Genomic DNA, 12462 nt, shown 5'->3' on the forward strand with positions numbered 1-12462 from the left:
AAATTTTTATTAAGCAAAGAATCCTGAAAAAATAATAATAAGGAGCACAGCAACTCTAAAACTGATGAGAAGTCAGCATATTAGAATGATTTCTGAAGGATCATGTGACACTGAAGACTGGTGTATTGGCTGATGAAAATTCAGCTTTGCATCACAAAAATACATTATATTTTAAAGTATATTAAATAAGAAAGAAATTATTATAATAATAATAATTCACAACAATATTTCACAAACTATTTTGTCCTGTATTTTTGATCAAATGCAGGCTTGATGATGATAAGAGACTTCTTTCAAAATCATTTAAAACAGTAATGTGTCCAAACTTTTGACCAGGGGGTCAATGTCAAATGTCAGCTAAATGTCTGCTTAGTCAGTGTATCTGTATCTGTATTTACAATAGTATAATATAGTATATAGTATAATAGCTTACACAAAGCACAAGGGAGTTTTAATTATAACATTACTGTATGTTAGATCTAAATACTTTATGTAAATACTCACCAGTAGTAGGCGAAGTGCTGTGTGCATGGGATTGATGAATTGTCAGGGTAGAAATTCAACTGAAATTGCAGTAAATCTGGTTGTTTTAACCAGCAAAGTTTTTTGACTACATTTAAGTTCCCTGTTATAGGATAACCTGCAATTGTGTAAATCCCCAGTTAATCTCATTAATTCCTATATTTTTCCCGTTAATTCCCATGGAAAGTTTTCCAGCCGTGAAAATTCCTGGACTTTTGCAACCCTAGGAGTAATGCAATCCATCCCATTCTAAGCACTGCTTAAGCTATCTTAGATGCTTTTCATTTATTCATTCACAGCATTTGACAGATACCTTTATACTGAGCAATTTATAACAATTATACAACTGAGCAAATGAGGGTTAAGGACCTTTTTATATGGCCCAACAGTAGCAGCTTGGGATTTGAAGTCAAAACCTTTTAAGCAGTAGTCCTCTACCTTAACCAATGAGCTACCTATTACCATGTCTGTGTTTGCATAGCCTGAGTCGGAGTGTAATTGTACCTGGTGCCTGCTGCCCCCACAGCATTAGTCTGATTTAAGACTCACTTGATGCTATTGAACCCTCACATCACCCTACACATCACAAACATGCTTGTAGAACAAATGGCTCAGTTTTTTTTTTTTTTTGGTGCTATTACGCACAGGTAGGCATCTGACCGCACAGGTTACTTTACTTCCTAAACAAGCGCAGATTCACAGGAATCATGACACAGTTCCAGTGCAGCCAAATTCACACCAGGTTCTACAGGTAGTCTCAGATTCAGTGCCGCACTGCAGTTCCTGGTCCACATCACAGCTTTCACATAGCTAAGTTTTGGACTAAGCTGCCTATATAAAAACCTGTATCAACTCCCTGGTCTATGGCTGTAGTATATTCAGGATGCTAATTCAATGTAATGTCAGGAAACCTAATTTATTGTTAGACTGAATACAAGGTGGATGGATGACTATTTAATGTTAATATTAAAACAATAATGCTAATGTTAATGCTGCATTTTTTCAACACCACAGAACTACATTTCTGTTTTGTTTTGTTTTTTTTCTCGCACTTCCGGGTCGGCTCATTAGACACGGCCTAAAGTAACAGTTCTGTAAGGAAAATAACATTTACGTTTGGTAAAGTTTCCAGTCACACACAGCTGGAGTCTCTCAACACAGAGTCTCCTAATATGTTGACAAACTGCTGCAGATGCTCAGACCCGAATCTCGACAGAGAAACTCCACCAAAGTGCTGTTCCACTTCTCCAGAATAACAACCCAGCAGCGCACAAGCACTTTAACATGTTAATTCATGCAAACAAGCAGCCTGGTATATTCATTGCATAAAACAGACATTATGTATAATGCACTGAACGTGTTATGTAAAAAGACTGAAAGTCTCCATCTGTGAATTTGCTTCTGGGCAGAATGACACACACCTTCTAAAGATCCTTAGAGTGCTTGCATATTTTTGCATTCTGCATTATAATGATATTGAACCATCATCGGATATTTTTCTATTTATTAAAAAATAGGGTTAAGGTTTCTTACCTCTTTAGTCTTGTCCATTGCTTTCAGGATGGCAACGTTGAGCTTCTCTAGAGCTGAGAGGACATTTAGATACTCCCCAAGATGTTGAGAAAAATAATCTGAAAGGAGGAAAGGAGACAAAGGAGAAGAAACAGTAGAGCATATGGAATGTATTGGTCAGATCAGCATGTGTATTGTTTAGTAAAAGACTAGAAAATGTGTATAACTGTATCATGTTTGAACAATGACAAAGCTGCTCTCTCTCTCTCTCTCTCTCTCTCTCTCTCTCTCTCTCTCTCTCTCTCTCTCTCTCTCTCTCTGTCTGTCTCTCTCTCACTCTCCCTCACTGTCTCTCTCTGTCTGTCTCTCTCCTCTCTCTGTCTCTCTCTCACTGTCTCACTCTCACTGTCATGCATTTATTTCCAGTTGCATCTTCCCAAAATCCCCATTGTCTCTGCACCTCTTCTACATGTTTCTCACATTTATCACAAGTTTATCACAGACAACGGCTATGCACAGAAACATACCATTGCTGTCCAGAAATGAACAAAACACCTGTCTATTTTTAGGCAAAGTGCTGCAAACTGCCTCATTAGGTGAGATTTCTTTTTCCAAGGCTCCACCTATTCTTGCAGCCACTCTCTCTTTTTGACAGTGTGATAAATACTGGCAAGTTATGTGGTTTTATGGAAAATTTAAATGTATTGTTACAGTCATATGCAAAAATTTAGAAACCCCTGAAAATTTCCACGATTTTCATAATATTTGGGTGTTTGGATCAGCAATTTCATTTTGATCCATCAAATAACTGAAGGACACAGTAATATTTCAGTAGTGAAATGAGATTTATTGGATTAACAGAAAATGTGCAATATGCATCAAAATGAAATTAGACAGGTGCATAAATTTGGGCACCCTTGCCATTTTGTTGATTTGAGTACCTGTAACTACTTAGCACTGATTAATTGGAACACACAATTGGTTTGGTGATCTCATTAAGCCTTGAACTTCATAGACAGGTGCATCCAATCATGACAAAAGGTATTTAAGGTGGCTAATTGCAATTGCATTGTTGTTCTCTTTGACTTTCCTCTGAAGAGTGGCAACATGGAGGCCACAAAACAACTCTCAAATGACCTGAAAACAGAGATTTTTCAACATTATGGTTTAGGGGAAGGCTACAAAAAGTTAGCGCAGAGACATAAGCTGTCAGTGTCCACTGTGAGGAACATAGTGAGGCAATGGAAGACCGCAGGCACAGTTCTTGTTAAGGCCAGAAGTGGCAGGCCACATAAAATATTGGAGAGACAAAGGTGAAGCATGGTGAGAACGGCCAAAAACAGCCCACAGACCATCTCCAAAAACTTACAACATCAACTTGCTGCAGATTTTGTCACTGTGCATCATTCAGCAATTCAGCGCACTTTGCACAAGGTGAAGCTGTACGGGAGAGTGATGCGAAAGAAGCCTTTTCTGCACACACACAAAGATTGAGTTATTTGGTCATAAAAGGGGGCGTTATGCATGGTAGCAAAAGAACACAGCATTCCAAGAAAAACACTTGCTACCCGTAGTAAAATTTGTTGGAGGCTCCATCATGCTGCGGGGCTGTGTGGTCAGTCCCGGTACTGGGAATCTGGTTGAATTTGAGGGTCGCATGGATTCCACTCAATATCAACAGATTATTGAGAATAATGTTGGGGAATCAGTCACAAAGTTGAAGTTATGCCAGTGCTGGATGTTTCACCAAGACAACTACCCAAAACACTGCTCAAAATCTACTCTGGCATTTATGCACAGGAACAAGTACAATGTTCTGGAATAACCATCCCAGTCCCCAGACCTGAATATCATTGAACATCTGTGGGGTGATTTGAAGCGGGCTGTCCATGCTCGGCAACCATCAAACCTAACTGAACTGGAGATGTTTTGTTACGAGAAATGGTCCAAAATACTTTCATCCAGAATCCAAACACCCAAATATTTATAAATGAAAATCATGGAAATTGTCAGGGGTTCCTAAACTTTTGCATATGACTGTATGTAGATTAACCCACTGAAGCATGGACTCCACAAGACCTCTGAAGGTGTGCTGTGGCTCCAAGACATAAGCAGCAAATCTTTTAAGTCTGTCAGGATCCAGCCCAGACTTTGGCCATGTGCTTTTGTTTATGTTCTGTGTCACGTGTCTGCCCCTCCCTTGTCTCTTCCTCCCAACCGCTGCACAACTGTTCCTTGTGTGTTAATTGTCATTAGTATTTAGCCGTGCCGTGTTGCCTATGGCAGCGTGGAATCCTCATCGTTTGTCACGTCCTTTGTCACATCGTCCCTGTTTTGTGTTTTTTACTTAATAAATCCCTTAATTTTTCATTGCTGGCAAAGTCCTGTAATTTGTGAGGTGGGGTCTCTTTGGATCAGATTTTTCTGTCCGGCACATCCAGCACAGATGATGATTGGATTGAGATCTGAGGGAGTTTGAAGGTCAGCACTTTGAACTTTTTGTCATGTTCCTTAAAGCATTCCTGAACAAATTTTGCAGTGTATCTTGGTGAAATACTGTTGACTCAAAGGTGTGTACTTGCCCTTCAACATTGTTTATGTAGGTGTCAAGGTAACATCCACATGAAGCCACAGACATCACCAGACACTGGGTTTGTTCCCCAGGGATGCTGTTCCAGGCCTTTGGGGTGTTCTGACATTAACTTTGCTTTCAGTGAGTGAAATACATGCTCATTCAGCTTGGGTGAATGATTTGGCATTTGCAGAACATTCAATTTCTTTGCTTCCAAAAAGTCTTGGATTGCTTTCTGAGTTTGCATCCAGATCTGCACTGTGAAGCATCCTCCAGTGAGTTTTGAATCATTTGGCTAAATCTGAGAAAATAATATAGCCCTATGCTCGTCATCCAGCTGCTTTTATCAGCAATCACATGATCAGTACAAGGGAATCAGTTGCACTGGCAACAACGCATATCCACAACCATAAAATTATGCAGTATGCATCTGCTTCGATGAAGGCTTTGCTTGATTGTTGACACTGTCAAGATACATCAGGATGTTCTTTATCTGGCTAGCTGTAGTGAATCTTTAACAGGTAAAGAATGCTACCACAGCAGATGTCTATGTTCTATAGGGCTTTGGGTATTCCTGTACTCACCGGTGCATTTATTATTTTAAAGAATGTTGATGCAGAATAGTCGGTGACAAATGTCTAGGTTATTATATCCTGAAATATCCAAGATTAACATTCCTAATACACAATTCTGGAGTCAAAACTTACCAAGGTTAAAATGTAGACTGAAAATTGCACTTAAACAGTGCAGACTATCGCTCCACAGCTTGATCCAATGATGTGTGAAATATAGTTTCTCCCAGTCAAACCTACTGTCATATTAATCTCAGCCTTCATTAGTTACTCACATTAGATCATTTAACTGAATGGGTTCATCATAGAAAAAGTTCTTAAATTCTCCTAATTCATTCAAAGCCCATTCAAAGTGTTTGCCACACGTTACTTCTAACAATACTGTTTCTGCCTTCTTTGTTGAATCCCAGATACATTTCTTTCTTTTAACATGAGTCTACAGAAATTGACTACGATTGATTTAATGTCTTTTTTGAAGTGGTATAACAGAGGTGAACAGCTTTATCCCTGGAGACTGGCAGGCAATGGTCAGTACACAATGAATCCTGGTCAATAAAATCTGAGCGTCAATCCAGATGTGTTAATGATGAAGACAGTATAAGACAGAATAATCAACAAGGCAGTGAGGGAAGCAACAAGATAACGGAACTTACACAAACTACATAGTCAGCAAGACATTGAAATGATTCTGGGTGTTCAGGAGTTGATATACCTGTACAGTATGGAATGTGCAGTTAGAGGAAACTAGAATTGCCTCTAAATCTGTATAAATTCGGGAGATGACAGTCACTGATGATTGGGAAGGAAGTTGCTGTGACATGTGGTTTCATTTTGATCAACTTATTTGAACAGTTAAGTGATATAACAGCTCTTTTGCGTAGCTTGTCTTCAAATCTTTTGTAATTAAAAGACAGCAATTTTTACTTTCACCACCAGCAGTTATGAATCTATAGTCACTGCCACATAGTGAAGTGTGAGATATTATATCTGAATGGACCTCAAAAACGTGAGAAAAACAAAAAAACAAAAACATGAGAAAAACAAAAACTTAAACAGTAGAGAGTCATTACAATTTAACTTACCTGCATGTTGGCAGCATTTTAAATAAAGAAAATATTCCTTTGTGAAACCATGTTGATGATGGAGAATGATAAGCTTTAATATATTTACCCATATTATCTAGGGAATAACATAATGGCATTTTATACCCTAAGCACTGCTCTATACCATACACATATTGTGCAAATACTTTCACAGAAGAACAGAGCCGAATGTATCAGTATTCGGAAGTACAATAACACAAATGTGGGGATGTTCACTAAGTAAAAAAATGGGCATGTTTATGAGCTGTGACACACAGTGGAGCAATATTCCTTGACTGGATTATAAATATTAAGGAGATACCTAATCTCTAGGGAAGATGCACTTTTGAGTTCCTAAGGAAGTACGGAGACAGGAAAAAGGGTGTTTCTGCACACTATATGACAGTTTATCTGGCAGAAAGGCATCATAGAGTCCCCTCTAAAAACTGAGAAAAACACTGAAGACTTTAGGGTTCAAGATTAAAAGAAAAATATGAGCTGATAGATTAAAATTTTAGCTTCATGGTACAGTAGATATGTCAGACCATTGTGTTAGACTTAGACCACTGCACCATTAAAGTAAACAACAGTTAATATATGGTTGCATATCCCACTGACATCACCAAACTAACTTATAAAACTTACAAACTAACTGTTTGATTTTTTGAGAAAAAGTATCAATAACCCCTAAAGCCAATTACATCAGAACATATCTCCAGAAGAAGCAACACCAAACAATGAATTGAACCCTAATTTTTACTACTGCAAAATCTAAAAAGCCAGATGGATCTGGAGCAGAGTCTGAAATGACTTCTGGAGGCTTACAACTAAGTGTCATACCTGCTTATGTGCATATCTGCTTCCCTGTACAGATAACTCACCAAACATCTGCATTGTAGCAACTTGATTTTAAAACTCAAACTCTGCTAACTCCACAGGCTCAACCAAAAACTGTTTCTAATCCCACCAGGTTCCACCTATCTGCCTCCACAAGGCACTGACAACTTTGAGAAATCCCGGCATAAATTGGTAAACAAACCACAAGTAGCCAGAACAATGTGTTTATCATAAAGCTAACAGAGTTATCAGTCAATAAGCAGATTAGCATCCTTATCAGTGGTTTATTAGACTAATGTTTTGTTAAGGAAACAGAAAGGAATGATCTAAACCCACCTGATAACTTGTCGGTGTCAAGGTTACTGTAAGGGAGAAGCAGAAAATAAAAGGAATGGGATAGTTTAATACAAAGAGAATGATGCTTTACAAATTCATAGGGTTGGACTGTAATTACTCACCCATCATGCTGATAATGTTCTAACTGTATCTTATATAAGAGTCCATAAGACTCTTATATAAAACTGATTAAACTCCAGACCTTTTGTCTTAATTTTTATTTGAAAATAAAACAAAAACAAAACAGCCAACAAAGAAACAGGCCATAACTGGCCATGAAGCTGCTCATCAGTCAACGTTTCAGCATGTGAAAATGGAGAAACTGTAATTCCTACACCATTAAAGCAACGATTTTTGTTAATGCCCTTGAATTAAAGCAAATTTTTGCTTAATTTAAAATCTATTGTGGTGGGGTACAGAGGCAAAATACATATGGACAAGACTGTATTTTTTCACAATACAGCAATAAGCAGCAGAAAATCAATACTGTATATCATGCACTTAAATATGTAATGATTTAAATTGTGTGTGTATGATTTAAATTATGTATAATTGTCTGCTGTATAATTATCTATTTATAATTAGAGATTGAACTCCATATAATAACAAGATAACTGTCTTTGTCATATTCTAAATGAAATCTAAAATGTGTTCGGCTCTATGTGTGAAATGCCACATCGAGTTACAGATCAAAACAAAATGTAATCTTGAGCAAAGAAGCTTGGACTAAATAATTGCTTGGACTTGTTTCACGTGCTCCCTGGAGGCAATAATGGAATTTTAATAGAGGTGAGACTCGGTGGTTTAAATTAAAAGCAAAAATAGGGCTTTTTAATGATTTAAGCAATTAAATAGCGGGCAAACACACACACACACACACACACACACACACACACACACACACACACACACACACACACACACACACACACACACGTGCATACACGTTGTAGGAAAAACCCTATGCCATTAAATGGCACCTTTTTGACCTTATTTGCACAAATTAATGCTGATTTGTCACTGATCATGAACTCTGGGTCGCTCTGTGTTTTTTTCTTTTTAGATTATAGCTAACTGATGTTTATGGACATGATGTAGATCATTTAGCCATGTCCTATATTTCTGTCTAAGTTGAGTCTATTAGGAAGTAGGATTTGTAGTATAATCGACTCATATTTTTTTCCTGGATTTTTTCTGATTCTATAGTCTGTGGCAAAGTAGGACTATTCAGCAAGCTAAAAAAATGAACCAGATTTTGAACATCTAACTGCTGGCTTAACGCTTTAATGAGTTGGGTTTCTGCTTTAGAGAACCAGATGCATGCTGAGCATGGAATAGATCTTTATTTCAGGACACTGGGAACACTAATTAACTGAAGATTTCTGAATACAGTAATTACTAAGGAATTGGTTGCCATGATTGCAGATTGTGCGCCCTTTTTAAAAGTGTCAGTGAAGTGTTTTGATCATAGAATGAAAAAACTAAATTGAATACATTCCCATGTGGTCCTACACTGCAGTATTTTTTAGCTTAAAAACCAAGTCTTTCATATATTCTTTCAAACACAATCCTTTGAGTTAAAGAAAGAAATGTCTCTTTTGGAATTTTCACTGTTGCCTTGATGGGTTTTTTTTTTATGAAAGCTTTCAACTTTTTCCTTTTTCTTATTTCTTTTTTGCTCAAACGTCATTAAAAAGCCAAGCTGTGTTCCAATTCACAGGGAGCAGGAATTAAGGGGAAATGGTAAAATTCCATATATGTGTATATATATGTATATATTTAAAAATCACAAAATTCTAGTAGTACATACTTGGTCTGCCGCCCATCGATTGAGTAGAACAGCTCCTGAAGCTCTTCAGTCGTTAGAATCCCATCAGAAAAGTAAGCCTTGAATTCCTCAAAGGAGAGCTTACCATCATCTAACACAAAGAGAAGAATGTTTTGAAGATTATAATATTTTTTAACAAAGATGTAGCCAAGTAACCAAGTACAAAAATATTTCAAAGAAAGTCTGTGGTTATACTGAACGAATATGACTGCAACACATATAAAAAAAAAAAAACGGAAAAAAAACACTTTAATAATCACTTCTCTTACTGTGCCAATCATGTAAATATTGTCAAATATTTTTTTTAAAGCTACAGTATAAAAATGTGTACTTGGATTTGACAAGCTTTCCTCATCAGTCAAACATATCACTGCTCACATAAGGATTTATCACATACATGATTGGAATCATACATCAGTCCTTATACATGGAGTAGCATCTGGCTTCTGTGCCCTTGAATCTCTGCTTGTGCATTATACTTCATCAATCACGCTGATAGGGAGCCTAACAGAGCAAGCATGCTGGAAGAACTCAAATATCAAATTACCAGTTTGAGCCCTTAGTGCACAGCTTGATGGTGCCATATGTGACCTAAATCACAGCAGGCCTGAGCATCTCTCTCCTCTTGGCACTTTCAATCATTTTTCCAATTTTTAAATGTATTTTTAAGAGATGCAATGGGCTGCTCGGTTATGATGACCCGACATCAAATACATTTTGCACCTCAAAATTAAAACATAAATGTAACTTTAAAAGAAAAAATCTAATATTTGAAGTTGGTCTGACACACATGCTTCTTGAGATGCAGAGTCTGTGGTGAATTTTCTTGCCTGAGTCTGGACCTTCTAGCTTATTTAAGGTTAAAAAAGTTTCAGCTGTAAATTAGGTAAAACAGCTGACATGCAGACTCCAAGGAAGAGGGAAGATTGAGTCAACATGCAGAGCAAAAAGAAGAGGGAATATCTGAGCGAAGTATGACTTTAGGTTGTGTGGTGGCTTCTTAATGTAGCATAAATCTGACACAGGAAATAACTTTGGAGCATTGCAGCCAATGTAGATAGTAACATAACTGTCAAACCCAGGCAGGACATAACATCTTGAAGTCCCCTCCCCTGGAAGATAACTCGTTCATCATCTATTCAATACTTCCTGTTTGTAGACAGCAACAAATGTAACAACTTTTTCAATTGCAATTTTGTTGCTAGCCAGCACTCAATACGGTGCTCTAGCTCACATGGCTGCTAGTTACAGTATACGAGTTGTTTTTAATTCAACAACAGTGTGCAAAAAGTGTGACTGAGTTGCACTTGGTCATGGCAGTGCTCTCAACAACCAATCACTGATCACCATTCTTCCCAATGACCAATCAATGATCAGCATTAATTCCAATAGCCAATCACTGATCAATGTTATTTCAAGCGACACATCATTAATCACCATTTCCCCCAATGACCAACCACTGATCACCATCGTTTAAAATGACCAATCACTGATCACCATTGTTCCCAAAGATCAATCACTAAACACCACGGTTCCCAAGGCCCATTAAGGATCACCACCAAATCTAATACTGCCATCTAATACTGCCAATGATATTTATGTATCTAATATATTTATATAGATCTAATATATAATACATTTAGTGGAAAATTGTTTTCCAGTACAGAAAAGGGTAAACAAAAAAAAGAAAAAAGAAAACCTCTGAAGACAATCCAGAAGACATAATTAGCCAAACAGGTGAAAAGGTCCATATTATGGTCTGTCAGTGCAACATCTATTATCATCAGCCTCTGCTTAGTTATTTCAAGGACAAACTTGGCAGCCACCTGGTCCCAAGCAGCTTGGAAACATCCCTGATCAGCATCTTTAATCAGCTGTCCTTCTAACGTATTTCTTTTAAAAGTCAAGGACTCTTGTCTTTTTCAATCTTTGAGGTGATCAGGAAACAGGAAAGCAGACAAAATCCAAGAAAAGGAGAAAGAACTGGTACGCTTTTTTTCCAGAAATCAATTTAAGTAGGATAAAAGAGCTTTCCAGGGTCATTCTTCTCACTTGACATACCTGTAGCATCACTGAAGGCTCTGGAAAACTTGATATCGAAGAAGTTAGTTTCCTGCTATATTGTTGCTTGTGCGTGGGTTAGCAATGCTGTTGGGGTGACTTTGACAGTATTAGGTCAGAGAGGACTCCCACGCAGAGGTAAAAATGTAAGTACCTAAGCAGAAAAGTCTCATGGATTAGTATTGCAAGGTCAGTCCTAAGAGGTCTCAGCAGGGGAATTGTGCTGTCAAGCAAAATTCTAGTGCTGTGTAAGAGCTTCACTTCAATCTCTAGCACAATGTTTGATGTACATCCTTAAAGTAGATTAGATTCCACATGGATTCCATCTACTCTTCCGCTCTGCTTACTCAGGCTAAATCTAATGTGCTGCTTTGTCTTAATCTCAGAGGTGCAATTAATCCAGGGGTGGAAATCCTTCAATAATTGTATTCTGTACTGAGGTTGGTATTTATACTTTAGCGGTATTTATACTTTACCCAAGTGTTACTGAAAGTGAATACTCAATTAAATTTCTGAGAAAAATATATACCTTTTACTCATTAACATACACTTTCCTTTAGGCCTTCAAAGGACTTGTATATCTCAAACGTCTCTTCTTCCCTCATCCAGCCAGTGACTCATGGGCTTCCATGTGTTTCATTTTTTGAAGACATTTTCAGCTGACGCCATTTTCAGATGTAGAAGAACAGCTATGAAGAATCATGTAGATGATTATCTCCAAATAACCTACTTAATGGCATCAGTTTAAAGCATTTATTTAATGGGTCATTTTAATAATGGAACACATTGAGTACATTTACTTTCATGTGAGTATATTTGTTTGTATATTTTTACCACGGTACAAAACGTTGAAAAAATGTTCAATATGTTCAAAAATCTTGAAAGAACATTGTTCAGAATGTGTCTCATCTGTACTAGAAGACCTGAAATTACTTTAGGTTTCTAAAATATACTCTCATTACCTTATTGTGTATGACTGTGACTAAAACTTACAGCACTGTCAAATGTCAAAAGACCTCAATCTCGTGTACTAGTAATCCTCACCAATCTCCTAAATTTCTAACCAACTGTGCCTCAAAAACGGTAGAACTAGGGAAAACAGCATAATAATAAAAAAAAAATCAGTGCTTTTCACTTAGC

General features: G+C 37.3%; 1 protein-coding gene across 1 annotated transcript in view; it reads right to left on the reverse strand.

Moving 5' to 3' along the window:
* necab3 (N-terminal EF-hand calcium binding protein 3) overlaps positions 1–12462 on the reverse strand; it is a 44067-nt gene that overhangs the window by 12370 nt on the left and 19235 nt on the right. The window contains exons 3-5 of the mRNA XM_047814195.1: positions 9244–9352; positions 7434–7459; positions 2056–2153 (exon numbers count right to left, since the gene is read on the reverse strand). Of these exons, the coding sequence (XP_047670151.1) occupies positions 2056–2153; positions 7434–7459; positions 9244–9352 (233 nt within the window). The remainder of the gene's footprint in view (positions 1–2055; positions 2154–7433; positions 7460–9243; positions 9353–12462) is intronic.

This window comes from Tachysurus fulvidraco, chromosome 5 (genome assembly GCF_022655615.1).
Source record: "Tachysurus fulvidraco isolate hzauxx_2018 chromosome 5, HZAU_PFXX_2.0, whole genome shotgun sequence".
NCBI classification, from domain to species: Eukaryota; Metazoa; Chordata; class Actinopteri; order Siluriformes; family Bagridae; genus Tachysurus; species Tachysurus fulvidraco.